Genomic DNA, 15,183 nt, shown 5'->3' with positions numbered 1-15,183 from the left:
AGATTGTTTGCACGGGTATGTAGGTAGGTACGTGTACATCCGTGTGCTTTTGTGCAGGCATTTGTGAAGCAGGAACATGCAACATTTTTGACAAACATCAGGGTTGTGTGTGTGTGTGTGTGTGTGTGTGTGTGTGTGATAAAACCAACTAAGCTTACATCCAACACAAAAAGCTTCAGCTCTACTTCACCAGTCAAAGACAAACGCATTGTTTTATTCAGCTTTTGACACATATATTCACTCGATCAGAATCGAACCCTCTTTGTGAATATTTTATTTCAGAAAAAAATAACATATTGATTCTACACAACAAATGGTATTGCTATATGCTATGAGTATGAACGATGAAGACTAGCAACCGAGACAGATGAGGCATCACGTTTCTTAGCATTTTAGCCTCTTATGTTGCATACATGTCATTTGTTTTTAATTTTTATCTCCTGATAACTGACCAGAAAGGTACGTACAAACATCGATTCTGCAACTACCTCGTAAACTTTTCGATCGCTAATACACCAGAACTTGATACAGTATGCAACACTCACAGGCTTGATTACCTGTTGCATTGAAACGACAGAAGGAATTAAAAGACTATGTAACTGAGAGGAACCGATGTATTCAAGTTCAGAACGAAGCAGTTTCTGCCTCGGAGCCTGTATCTCATGCTATGGAGCCACTAGAAGAGAAATGTCTGGCGTAGTTTGACCCAACAGACAGAGAAGTCAAGGGGGGTAATCTATCGACAGCAGTTGTATTGCTGGTTTGTATTTGATCTTACAAACCATTCTTATTAACTTGTATAAATAGTTTATCGCTTCAGTAAACACTCATCTATTTTGAAGATTACGTAATTTTCAACAACAAAAATTAAAAAAAATTCGCAATTCAATATTTCACGCAAATTTTACTAATCCGCAAACAATTTTGCATGAACAAGTGTTATGTTAGGGAGAGAGTACGAGTGCGTAGTTAGACATATTTTGAGTGGAGTAGCAAAAATGCTTTAGCCATGTACTAATTGAACTGCTTAGCGGAGATTTCCAGATCAATCATACGGCAGTGAAAGACTGGTCTCTAGTACGGTCTATACTTACAAAATATAAAAATAAACAAACAAACCAACACAAAAAAGGTTTGTGTTGCACGTAGGATTTAAGTATTTAATTGAATAGAAAAGGCAACATCGGAATAAAAACAAATCTCGTGGTTCTCTTGTCAAGGAGTATGCACAGAATATGAAAGAAGATTGTGGAGTAGGCTGCTTTCTATTCTACTGCTCTAAATTAGCAAGAGGCAAGCTTTACAATGCTATTCACACTAGGATGCAAAGCATTCAGTGCTAAAGCTCTCAAATCACAATAGTTACAAGACAAAACACACTTCTTGGGGCTACAAGAAATGTTAATATTTGTAAGCACACAATTGGACACATTTTTGTAAATATTTTTTATTGCCTCCCTTGAATAAAACTTATTAAAAAAAATATTCTGAGAAAAAAAGTTATACTTAAAAGCAAAGCTATCAAGAAATAGGTAGACAACCCGTGTAGATACCTTTATTCTTAAGACATTTTATTTTTGGAGGATGTCACTATGCAATTTTACAGATTTAAAAAAAAAGCTTTAGATGATCTCCCTTGAACAAACATTTCTTGTTTTTACTATGTGTTAGTTTTAAGGGTATATAGAAGAACAATAAAGAAACAAGAAGAGCAAACGCTCGATCGAGTCACTTTCGCAGTTCTGAATATTATATGAGGCATCAGATGGACAGGAAGAAATTGCTATTCACAACACAATGAGTCACGTTCACATAAAATTTGAGCCCGGTCACTTTTATAGTTTCCGAGAAAAGCCCAACGTTAAGTTGTGTGTTGCCGAACAGAAAAGGCTAGTTATCTCCCTTGTTTTTCTGATAACGTTCGTAAAAGGCTACAGATGTAAATACTTTGATGTAAAGAATAATCCTACAAAGTTTCAATCACATCCGATGAACTTTGTCAAAGATATAAAATGTCTAATTTTTCCTTTGACGCTGACCTGTGACCTTGAAAAAGGTCAAAGGTCAACGAAACCATCGTTAAAGTGTAGAGGTCATTGGAGGTCACGACTAAACAAAATATGAGCCCGATCGCTTTGATAGTTTCCGAGAAAAGTCCAACGTTAAGGTGGTGTCTACGGACGGCCGGCCGGACGGCCGGACGGACAGACTAACACTGACCGATTACATAGAGTCACTTTTTCTCAAGTGACTCAAAAATGCTGCAAATTGACTTGGACGTATTTACAATTTAATTAAACAAAATGTTTCAAATTATCTGATAATGAAATTCTACATTAAAATTAAAGCAGATCTAGGGACTTGTGCACAACATAAAACATAAGGAACTATGATCTGCATTGCTTGTTATGATGATAATGGCTGGCACCTGTCGACCGACTTGCACGCCATAATTCTATATGTTTTACTATGCGCCCTGCATGTCAATGGTCTTTCTCTGGGTGGCTCGATTCTGAGGAGATAAAGAAAATGCATTTAGTGCAAGCAGTACATAATGACAACACACATACAATTACTTAAAGCAGCTGCTGGTTTCAGAGTATTTAGTTAAAGGCCCACCCCAACTTGTTTGCCTCAATGTCGCAGATTTGGTCAGACTTTCACAATGAGTAAGATAACAAATTTAACAATGTTTTGATTTTAAAAAAAAAAATAGTATTCATTTTTGTTGTTTTCGGCCCCATTCACTGGGAATCTTACTCAAGGACAAGGATTTTTCTTAGGAATATTTGTATGTGAAGCTTCCAAGCCCTAGCTTCAGAAACGACCAAGAAACCCTCAATAATGGATTTTGTTGTGCATAGTGATGGCTATCCAACCGAGTGGCGGAGCACTGGTGAATCCTTTCATTCTCCTGATTGCTTGATTCTGAAATGACATTGTGGAGTTGGTAGTTATGTGAGTGTGTAGTGCCTGCTCTTCGTTGTTTAGTCGGGAGGAGGGGGGGGGGGGGGGGGGTATTGAATCATATGATCATAAAGTAAGACTTCACTGTGATGTGCAGAGATTTAGTCAGGTACACAACATTGCTATGCTATCACGAAATTAGATGTTCTATCCTCTAGATGGGCTACACAACTACATCAGATGTCATGGTTGGGTTTTCGCAAGTCAGCAACATGTTTTGAAGTTCTCATTGGGTAATCACGGCTGACATCAAACACAGAAAAGGTGGAAAAAACATAAATCAATGAACTCACCTTCCCTGCATTGTGATACTAGCCATATGGGTCTGCCGAAGTAGCTCCTGCACATATTGAATTAAGTATTCATGTTATTGTTAGGATCACACTTTTTTCTGGTACATGTATATCAGACTGGAAAGTTTCTCAAGGCTTGAAGAATTCAAGAGCTTGCCTATCCCCAATAAAAAAAAATTTTTTAGTATGCAAGTATTTTCAGGGTCTCAAGGTTTTAATATGAAGTCTGTTCTTCTGGGGTCATGGAGAAACAAATTACAAATGAGAACATACTGTTACACAACAAATTCCGACCAATTTAGGACACACCATAACATAACTCACAAACAAACAACAGCAATACAATAATTAGTCTGCAAATACCTAAACGTCGTTCACACTAGGTATACAAAAATAAAAAAGCACATTCAGGCAGGTTTGACAAGTAGACCATTCCAGCTGCTGTTCCAGACCAAAGGCCATGTTTCCCCTTACTCTGTGATTGTAATCATAATTATTGTTTATGAATGACTTCAGTTTTTCTAAGTAAATCTCTCGTTGTAATTACTGGTAAATGCATTATCCCAATTAAGATATCCTCACATCTAACCTGCGTAAACTTCATTTCAAGGGTTTTAATTTTTTTTTAGCTGGCCAAGAAATTATAAGCATTCCTCAATTATGTTCCTGTCAGAGTCAGACTCAATGAGCTAATCTTATAAAAAATGTTTTAAAAAAGGTAGCATCTTATAATATTCTCACGTGAATTATAGCTAATCAGAAAACTAGTATTTAATTTTTGTTTAAACTCAAACTGAAAATACAGGCATGCAACATTATCCTTGCTGTTTTGTGATAACCCTTACCATCAACTATTCTATTTCATTTCCATCTTAACAGGTGTAGCACCTCTCTGGAAGCCAAAAGAACACTTTAAATCCCCCCCCCCCCCCCCCCCCCAGTACTGAGTAAACATTGCTGTGCATATTTAAAAAACAAAAACAATGCCTGAGTCTCCAGTCACCTGTTTATGTTGTTGTCCTTGTACTTCACTTGTAGCTTAGCTGTTCAAGAAACTGTTTCTCTGATCACATGATCAAAATTCAAATACTTAATAAACCAATTTTGATTCTATTTCTTCAATAAAAAGTTGAACGTCTGCATATGTAATAGCCACAATTTACAGAGTTTCTGAATAAATGCTGCAAGAAAAACCAACAGAGTGAACAGTTTGTAAATATACTAACATACCTATATTTACCTTATGACATGTGTGGTACAGTGGCTGCTAAAACGTCCGTTACACCTGTCTGCATGTATTAGGTGACAGCCCTGATGGAGACTGAAAAATAAGTTCCTTTGTCAGTACCCTGTGTATGAGTGTGGTCGGGTATGTTCTGGAACAATTAGAGCACTCCCTATGACCATATGTTGCACAGAGGGTATGGGGGGGGGGGGGGGGCTTTTAGAGGTGTAGTTGTTGGACTGTAGTGTAGAGGCTGATTGGCAGTGCTATGGGGTGAGGGTGGAGCTGGGGCGGAGAATATATCGTATGTAATTGAATACTAATAGTAATAAGCATGATCAGTTAGACTAGAGTTAAAAACTATGTTGATCGCCAGAGACATTACATAATGTGAAATCACAAGCATGTTACTGTACCTTTCGTTTTGCCATTGAGATTGGTAGAAGGCATTGAGTGGTGAACACAAGTTGCATTGATCACTGCATCACCATGTGGTCAATCCCCTTTGATCTGCAGATTGCACCAGCACAAACAAACACTGTGTTATGATCGTAAACAGCCCATATGGCCAATAAATCTAAGAACACAAACACTAGATAGATCTAATCGGAGAGCCTGCAAACCGAGTCATGCTTTTTAAATTCAATGAAAATCTGTCTGTCAATGAAGCAGATAGATCTATCCTTGCGATTGTTTTTGCAAGCAGATAAATGTTAGAACTTCACTTATTCCGTTTTCATTCAACAAATTGATATTTTGCAAGATGCATTTCGTGCCAATGAGCTGAACAAACAATCAAAATCAAGCAAGTGGTACATTCTTGAAGACAAAATTCAGTCACGCAAACAAACTGAAGGGAAAAAATCTAGCTTACTGTTGTACTGATTTCGCCAAATAAATGCATTTGCATGCCGAAGTTATTCCTGCTTTGATTCCAATCATTCTAATTGATCTGAATGCAAAAAATATACGTAAACGAGCTGATCAAAATGAGTAACATTGCACCTGCCTATAGACTGTACTGCGAAAGCGAAGGTCGTCTGCGACTGGAGATTTTGAAGTCGAACAGCGTCGTTTCTTCACTCTCAGCGGTTGTCTTCATCGGAAAAGTGAAAAGCCTGACTTGCAATCTAGCGAAAGACACATTCTGTCTTTCCGTTCGGGCGTTGTTTTTGTGTACAATCTCTGAAAATGTTATTTCGAAAAAGGCGGCCGTCATTGTTTTGGGGTTTCCGCCTAGTGGTGTTTTAAACCGGTTTCAGACCGGAACACACTGAGGAGATGAGAACAAAATGGCAGCCCCCATGAAATCAGAAAGGTCACGGAAAAAAGTCGTGAATACGTGCGTGTGTGTGTGTGTATATATGTGTGTGTGTGTGTGTGTGCGTGTGTGCGTGTGTGTGTGTGTGTATGTGCGCAGTCTTTGCTTTCGTTTACAATTATTCTCTGTATATGTTCCAAGGACAGGTTGGAAGATTAGGCTAAGCCTAAAACCTTTATCCTTATGTAATAAAGTTCTGAGTTCTGAGTTCTGAGTTCTCTCTCTCTCTCTCTCTCTCTCTCTCTCTCTCTCTCTCTCTCTCTCTCTCTCTCGATTTATGTGTTCAATACAACAATCTGTTGGCCACGTGAAACACCCCGGGAGGCCGTGTCGCAGGGACTGAGGCAAGGAAAATAAACACATACTGTAACACTGCATCCAACATCAACAATACCAAGGTGTCGGTGCGGTTGTCTTTCTGTATTGCTGCAGTCTGTGTGCATTATTCGTGGCCGTATTGTATCGTTGGTGTCTTCCGTCAAGACGCGTTAAATTGAACACCAAGACTTGCCGCACTTCCGCTGGCATAAATTTGCAGTACTCTGACGCAAGCGGCTGCACTTTTCACCGGATCCAACGTGTATCGTTTTCTTCTCTTTTTTGTTGTTGTTTGTTTTGTGTGGGTGTGTGGCAGGGAAGTAAATATTCATTATATTAATGCAAGAAGTTCGGTGTAAGTAAAAATGCGATTATTTATTGATCATCTTTCAAACAGTCAGTGATTTTTCACCACATAGGGCCTACTGATAACGTCCGTGTGGTATCACTTTTTCTGCATGAAGACCACTCAGCTTTAACTGTGTAAACTTAAGACAGTAAAAAACAAGTCGCGTAAGGCGAAATTACTTCATTTAGTCAAGCTGTGGAACTCACAGAATGAAACTGAACGCACTGCATTTTTTCACAATGACCGTAGTCCGCCGCTTGTGCAAAACGCAGTGAAATTAACGAGCCTGTTTAGCGCGGTAGTGGTTGCGCTGTGCTGCATAGATGAAATTGTTATTAAATCGATTTCGGAAATTTAATTTTAATCATAATTTTTATATTTTTAATTTTCAGAGCTTGTTTTTAATCCGAATATAACATACTTATATGTTTTTGGAATCAGAAAATGATGAAGAATAAGATGTACGTAATTTTGGATCATTTTATAAAAAAATATTTTTAATTACAATTTCCAGATTTTTGAATGACCAAAGTCATAAATTAATTTTTAAGCCTCCAAGCTGAAATGCAATACCAAAGTCCTACACACACACACACACGCACACACGCACACACACACGCACATACACCACGACCCTCGTTTCGATTCCCCCTCGATGTTAAAATATTTAGTCAAAACTTGACTAAATATAATGAGGGTGTGACAGTGCCGCCTCAACTTTTACAAAAAGCCGGATATGACGTCATCAAAGATATTTATAAAGAAAAAATGAAAAAAGTCTGGGGATTTCATACCCAGGAACTCTCATGTAAAATTTCATAAAGATCGGTCCAGTAGTTTACTCTGAATCGCTCTACACACACACACGCACAGACACAGACACACACACACACCACGACCCTCGTCTCGATTCCCCCTCTATGTTAAAACATTAAGTCAAAACTTGACTAAATGTAAACAAGTCGCGTAAGGCGAAAATACAATATTTAGTCAAGTAGCTGTCGAACTCACAGAATGAAACTGAACGCAATGCAGTTTTTAATCCAAACATATCATATCTATATGTTTTTGGAATCCGGAACCGACAAGGAATAAGATGAAAGTGTTTTTAAATTGATTTGGACAATTTAATTTTGATAATAATTTTTATATATTTAATTTTCACACACACACACACACAGACACACAGACACACACACACACGCACATACACCACGACCCTCGTTTCGATTCCCCCTCGATGTTAAAATATTTAGTCAAAACTTGACTAAATATAAACAAGTCGCGTAAGGCGAAAATACAACATTTAGTCAAGTAGCTGTCGAACTCACAGAATGAAACTGAACGCAATGCCATTTTTCAGCAAGACCGTATACTCGTAGCATCGTCAGTCCACCGCTCATGGCAAAGGCAGTGAAATTGAGGAGAAGAGCGGGGTAGTAGTTGCGCTAAGAAGGATAGCACGCTTTTCTGTACCTCTCTTTGTTTTAACTTTCTGAGCGTGTTTTTAATCCAAACATATCATATCTATATGTTTTTGGAATCAGGAACCGACAAGGAATAAGATGAAAGTGTTTTTAAATTGAATTGGACAATTTAATTTTGATAATAATTTTTATATATTTAATTTTCAGAGCTTGTTTTTAATCCAAATATAACATATTTATATGTTTTTGGAATCAGAAAATGATGGAGAACGTAAATTTGGATCGTTTTATACATTTTTATTTTTTTTTACCATTTTCCGATTTTTAATGACCAAAGTCATTAATTAATTTTTAAGCCACCAAGCTGAAATGCAATACCGAAGTCCGGCCTTCGTCGAAGATTACTTGACCAAAATTTCAACCAATTTGGTTGAAACATGAGAGCGTGACAGTGCCGCCTCAACTTTCACGAAAAGCCGGATATGACGTCATCAAAGACATTTATCAAAAAGATGACAAAAACGTTCGGGGATATCAATCCCAGGAACTCTCATGTAAAATTTCATAAAGATCGGTCCAGTAGTTTAGTCTGAATCGCTCTACACACACACACAGACAGACAGACACACACACACACACACACACACACACACACATACACACACATACACCACGACCCTCGTCTCGATTCCCCCCTCTACGTTAAAATATTTAGTCAAAACTTGACTAAATATAAAAAAGATGAGGAAGAAAGAGAGAGAGAGAGAGACACACACACACACACACACACACACCGGCACACACACCGTCACACACCCAGAGAGAGAGGGGGGAGAGAGAGACGGATCGAGAGAGAGAGACAGACAGACAGACAGACATACAGACAGAGACAGACAGACAGACAGACAGTCAGACACAGGCAGGCAGACAGACAGACAGACAGGCAGACAGGCAGACAGAGGCAGACAGACAGACAGAGAGAGAGAGAGAGAGAGAGAGAGAGAGAGAGAGAGAGAGAGAGAGAGAGAGAGAGAGAGAGAGAGAGAGAGAAACTCTTGAAAAATTACATTTGTTGATTGGTTGGTTGGTTGTTTGGTTGTCTGGGTTGATTCATTGGATGGTGATCGACTCATCCGATAATTTTGGGTACTTGCATTGGGATATCTGATATAAATACAACACTCTCTGTAGAAACTGTAACGGATTTGGAAGTATATGTGCTGGACAAATAGTTATTTCTGTCAGGCAGGAATTGTACCATTGTTCCTTTACAGTTAGTCTGTACACACACACACACACGCACACACACACACACACACACACACACACACACACACACACACACCACGCACACACAAACACTCACGCAGGCACGCATTCACATGCACGGACAGACGCACGGAAACACATACACACGCCGGCCCGCCCGCCAGCAGGCACACCCACAACTCACACACACGAATTCACACCGTGACATACACACAAACACACACACAAACACACACACACGCACGCACACGCAGACAAGGACTCGCACGCTGCAGCCCCTTCCATAGGTCGTTGAAAGTGTACACCTTGATCTTTTAGAATAACTTCGCCTGGAAAATACATTCTAAGTAGAAACATACACATTTTATTTACATTAGTAGAGGTTTACACAAAAACAGGACGATAGAACATTACAAGTATCAAAATAGATTGTCACAGGGAAGAATATCTACATCAGTAACAAACCGTAAACGAAAATACAGAATACAGAATAGTTTATCATACACAAGGTTGTGAATTTGTCATTTTAATCGCAACATCAATATACATTTCAAACCTCAGGCAATAACATATCCTGTATTCTGTGTTCTACGTGATACACTGTTTCTGGTCACTCAACTCTTTTTCCTAACCTCATATCTAAGCGCAGCGGGCACGAATTTCCACGCTGAAAATTCCGAGTAAGTTTTTAGCTTTACCCAATATTGACGGACTGTGTGATGATATCTTCTGCTATGGTCTGTTACGGCGTGTGTATGTGTTTCCGTGCGTCTGTCCGTGCCTGTGAATGCGTGCCTGCGTGAGTGTTTGTGTGTGCGTGGTGTGTGTGTGTGTGTGTGTGTGTGTGTGTGTGTGTGTGTGTGTGTGTGCGTGTGTGTGTGTGTGTACAGACTAATTGTTGAGACAGTGATATCAAAATCAAGACCGGAGGTCGAGATTTTGATATCACTGTCGAAACAGACCAATAGCAGAAGATATCGTCATACAGTCAGTCAATGTTAGATATATTGCTAATTCTCTGGACATTTTGTATTTACTGTAAAGAAATTACAAAAGTATTTGTCTCAGTTTTGGCTGTTCCATATCCCTCCCTCTGATTATTATTTCTTTTTGTTCACTCTTTTCTTGTACTTTTCAGTATTTCAAAATGTCTTTTCTTTCAAAAAGTCTGTAGTCACTTGCTCAACTAAATTCTGGGATCATTACATTTTCATATATATTTGTTTGTTTTAAAATGTAGGTGTTTTTGTTTTTGAAGTGGGGAAGCAATAAAGAGGTCGTCGATATCAAAACTGATATCGACGGAAATGTCGTCGATATCACTTTTGCACTGAGCTCAGTTTTGCCCAATTGACCAATGGAAATCCACGTAACATATGAAATAGCAATATTGCTTTATATGAGCTTCTAAATTCTAACAATCATCTCAAGACGATATCCACTCAGCATGTGTGAGCACTACTCGAGCGGCCTACTCGGTTAAACTGGGACTCCATAGTAGCCTAAGGCTCAGAAGGCAGGTGATGGGGTAAATTTTAAGGGGCTTATTGTCCGTCAGGTCTTAATTGCCTATATTGGACATGAATTGGTTTATACGATTCGAGTTTTACGCCCTCACGGCTTTTTGATGTTTGCGTGTTTAGGTGGTATCAGCCATCTGCACTTATGGTAGAATGACCAAGATCTTTAACGTGCCATTGTGGTGACACAGGGGTGGGAGATGGATACCGTCTCTGGGTCTGCACATAAAGTTGACCCGTGTCCGTCCCGGCCCGGATTCGAACCAGCGACCTCTCGATCACAAGTCCAGTGCTCTACCACCTGAGCTACCCGGGCCCCCAAAAAGGTGATGGATGCGTTACGCCAGTGTTTGTATCCCAAAAGCTTGTCGCGCCCTTCTTTGTTCCCGACAGCCGAAGATTTGTGCAACACTTATCTGGTGTAACAATGTGCGGAAATGTTCTATAACAATGTCCCAAATTCCAGGATTTGTTTGATTTTTTTTTTTAATGTGCCAAGGTTTGTAGTCGGAGAGAACCCTGTCAGGATGTTAGAACTGAGGTGAAATAATTGCGAGAAGCGAAACCTTATTTTCATGGTCGATGGGACATCTATATATATATACGACTTGTGTCTGTGTGTGTGTCTGTGTGTGTGTCTGTGTGTGAGTTCGCGATGCACGGCCAAAGTTCTCGATGGATCTGCTTCAAATTTGGTGGGCATATTCAGGTAGACCCGGGACAGGACACAACCTGGTCGATATTTCAACACGTGCTCTCAGCGCGCAGCGCTGAACCGGTTTTTGGTTCCACCTCAGCTATTTTGGTTCCACCTCAGCTACCCGGGCCCCCATACCGACACACCAAAGCCAAAGTTCTCGGTGGATCTTTTTCAAATTTGGACACCGTATTCAGCTACACCCCGGACACAATATCATCGATGAGATATTTCAACACGTGCTCTCAGCGCGCAGCGCTGAACCGATTTTGGTTTTTGTGTTCATTTCACCATTATAAGTAACTCTTCCTTATCTTCTCATCTTCTCCAGGTTTTCAGCGTTTACCTCCCTTCCTTCGTATGGTGCACTATAGTATGAGTGGAGCGTCTTCGGATATTCCCGGCGTTCTGTTACTATTTTTAGAAGGTCACCGCAGTGTCCAGAACGTAAATTGGACCCGTAAATTATCCTCACTGTAAAAGTGCAAAGGTCGAATCAATTTATAGCCACGCGAAAAATACACTGTCATCTATCTCTCTATAGATACGGCTTCTCTGTGTTTGTGTGTGTGTGTGTGTGTGTGTGTGTGTGTGTGTGTGTGTGTGTCTCTCTCTATGTGAGCAACACCTGGGGATTGTTCAGTTCTGTTTGTGATGTGGTCTGGCGGCTTTTGTGTATTTGTATGTACTGGCCTTCCTTTGAAAAGCCATAACAGTTCAAAAGGGCTTACAGATAAGCTATGAATTTCTCAATCCTGTTTGAGTGGAGTTCGCCTCCAAAGGTGTTTAACACGGTTACATTCGTCGACAAGGATGGGACTCGATATGGTCAGGAATGGCATTATGGCCACTGAGTCATTTTCGTGCTGTTCCCATTCCACGAATCTGGGAGGGACCTAAGCTTGGCGGGTCCATTGTTCGGACCCGGCGAAGCCGGCGTACGGCTCTAAGTACTTCTTCCCGGCGAAGCCGGCTACCCGGCGAAGCGGGTATTCATTCTAGTATCTACATATATGGCTGGTGGAGACAGTTCATTTGGGACACGTACGGTTCTCAAATATTATGCCCCCCTTTTTTTAACGCAGAATTTTGTAATCAGCAACATAATCTAGATGTGCATGTAAAACTTGGGGTGACAAGAGGCTGGGTACAAAAGCTCGTAGGCCTGACCCGTGACGCCTCCAGCCATCTTCAAATCATGACGAACACCTCCGGCGATGCGACTCAGTTCGATGAGCTTTGCTGTGTATTGTGCTGTGCTGCCTGGGTTTTGTAGCCTGTCAGTTTCATGTTCGTCTAAAACTGTTTAATTATCTTACATGATTAAACAGTGTCAGTCGAACAAGAAACTGACAGGCAGGCCCCGCATGCAAGTGTCATTGCTCGAGCCCGAGAGTGAGGGACCGTAGTACGTGTGTCTTCCTCTGTTTTTCTGAGTGTATGCGGTCGTGTATAAGTAGATAATTTTGTAGATAATTGTGCGTGTGTTTTCTTTGGTGTGTTTGTATACTATATGCGCGTGCGTGCGTGTGTGCGTGCCGCGTGCGTGTGTGCGTGCGTGCGTGCGTGCGTGCGTGTGTGTGTGTGTGTGATTTTGTGTGGACACAAAGAACTCTCCGAATTAAACCCACACATAATTATACCGATATACGTGGGAAATTTTTTAAAAAAAGCGCTACCATTGCGGTAGTCATGCAAAGTCACGTCAAATATTGACTACCCCTGACAACGCGCAACTTTTTCTTCTCGTACGTAGAACTCTGTGACCACGCGAGAGGGGGAAAATAAAAGTTTTAGAATCAGAATTATAGTTTTACATGACTACAATAACGATACCTTTATTCTCGTGAACGATCATGTACAGAGCCACAAATCCGCCCTGGCTTGTAAATGAGATAAGACCGCCCTTCCACTCAGTCGAACACACCAATAATCAAGTTGATAAATTCTGTGTATGCTGTATGTTATGTTGTGTTTATGTGTTTATACAAGAAAATAAAAAAAATAAAAAAATAAAAATAAAAATAATCAAGTTCGGCTGTTTCTTGTGCAGAGTGGAATTTTGTTTCTGAAATATTTTGCAGATTGACATAAATCAATAATTCCCTTGCCTTGACCAGGGACCTATATTAGAGGTCTATGCCTTGACAGAATCGTGGCAGTGAATACAATTGTTATCACGGGAAGGGAGGTATCGTTAAAATAAAATCCACACAGTTATCTGCAGCTGTCCAACTTCCCAAAGGAAAAATATACTGCATTCTTTTCCAGGTTTGGAGACGACACACTTACTTTTCTGTCGAAATGACTGAATGGCAGAACTCCATATTCAAATACGACTTAAACTTCACTTGACAATCAACCTTTTTGTGATGATACACGGTGTCATTCGTCTGCAGGGTGGGCAAGTGTAGACTGCAACAGCCTGGGCAGATTTGTCAGATATCTGAGTTTGCTCCTCAGAACAAAATACATTTCTTGATACAGTGATCACCAGTAAATGGTTTGCATAAAATGTCGATATCATATCAAACAATATTAAACATTTGCATCTTACTAATCGAGTACACGCACATCGACCAGTTCACTGAACTGAACTGCCGAAGGACACAACCTAAAAGCACTTGGATCATTATTTACACCGCCATATATCGTCTTCCTGCATCTGTCTGTTGTCCATGGTTCAGTTCATGTCCATTTTATTCAAGCCCTGTCAGCGTACAAAAACGTCTTTGTTCTGACTTCCAGGGTATGCTCAAACGTCTTATTGTCATTCTTATAGTTTATCTTCATTAAAAATGAAGGCAATTAATCAAGGAAGGCAATTTTGAAAAAAGTATGCGAACTTCAACATCAAAACTTGTCCCAGACAGTCATTTTTCTTTTCTTCTGTCTTTACTCTGTCATTTTTCTTTTCTTCTGTCTTTACTCTGTCATTTTTCAACAGTTTTCACTTTTCCGACCAGTGTATCTGTTCACTTGGAGTGATATCTTCGTCTCCACTCGGCTGCTCTCTGTTGCTGATCGTGGTGATGACGTCGTCTGCGCACGCGCTCGCGTCGAGGTCGTGTTGTACCTCTACCTCCGATGAAAGAAAAGTGCTTCCATCTGCAGCTGCGCATGCTCCCGCATAGCGCTTCCTGTTCCAGTACCGGACACCCGAAGCCGCCATTCTTGGAGTATGAGATGACGTCACGGGTACGGACACGCACCCCGAATCCGCAAGACATGCTGCATGAGGTCCACTCTGACCATTCCTGCACCCGACAGTCTACGGGTACTGGAACAAGAGGAAAGAACATACCGTTAGGCACAAAATACCGTCATAATCACTGATCACTGGAATTTCACTTCAGAATATCATGTCTGGATTGGACTGAACACGTGACAAAGATATATATATAATTATGCGTACTTTTCTCTGGTCAAAGCTTTACAAACAAGCACACATCCGCAACTTTGCGCACATGCACGCACGTTTACACACACACATACACACACACACACACACACACACACACACACATACACACACACACACACACACACACACACACACGCACACACACACACATACACACACACACACACACACACACATACACACACACACACACACACACATACACACACACACACACACGCGCGCGCGCGCGCACACACACACACACACAAACATAAGCGCATAGTGCTTTTAGTTATGCGCTATAGAAATCTCCTTGATAAATAAATAAATAAACACACACACACACACACACACACACACACACACACACGATTGTTTTTAGTCAGATTTT

General features: G+C 40.4%; 1 protein-coding gene and 1 long non-coding RNA gene across 2 annotated transcripts in view; both read right to left on the bottom strand.

The window, feature by feature from the left end:
• Positions 1 to 244: 244 nt before the first annotated feature.
• LOC138982888 (uncharacterized) lies at positions 245 to 5,810 on the bottom strand. Its single transcript, XR_011460995.1, has 5 exons — positions 5,495 to 5,810; positions 4,902 to 4,995; positions 4,501 to 4,581; positions 3,261 to 3,307; positions 245 to 2,512 (listed from the first exon to the last, which is right to left on the bottom strand). It is a non-coding gene; the product is annotated as an uncharacterized lncRNA (long non-coding RNA).
• A 3,650-nt stretch (positions 5,811 to 9,460) lies between these two features.
• LOC138982885 (mucin-2-like) overlaps positions 9,461 to 15,183 on the bottom strand; it is a 31,659-nt gene continuing 25,936 nt past the window's right edge. The window contains exon 4 of the mRNA XM_070356282.1: positions 9,461 to 14,666. Within this exon, the coding sequence (XP_070212383.1) occupies positions 14,362 to 14,666 (305 nt within the window). The 3' untranslated portion in view covers positions 9,461 to 14,361. The remainder of the gene's footprint in view (positions 14,667 to 15,183) is intronic.

The sequence above is a fragment of the Littorina saxatilis genome, linkage group LG12 (assembly GCF_037325665.1).
Source record: "Littorina saxatilis isolate snail1 linkage group LG12, US_GU_Lsax_2.0, whole genome shotgun sequence".
Taxonomy (NCBI): domain Eukaryota; kingdom Metazoa; phylum Mollusca; class Gastropoda; order Littorinimorpha; family Littorinidae; genus Littorina; species Littorina saxatilis.
Note: the sequence above shows the minus strand (reverse complement) of the source record. Positions and strands in the feature narration are given on the sequence as shown.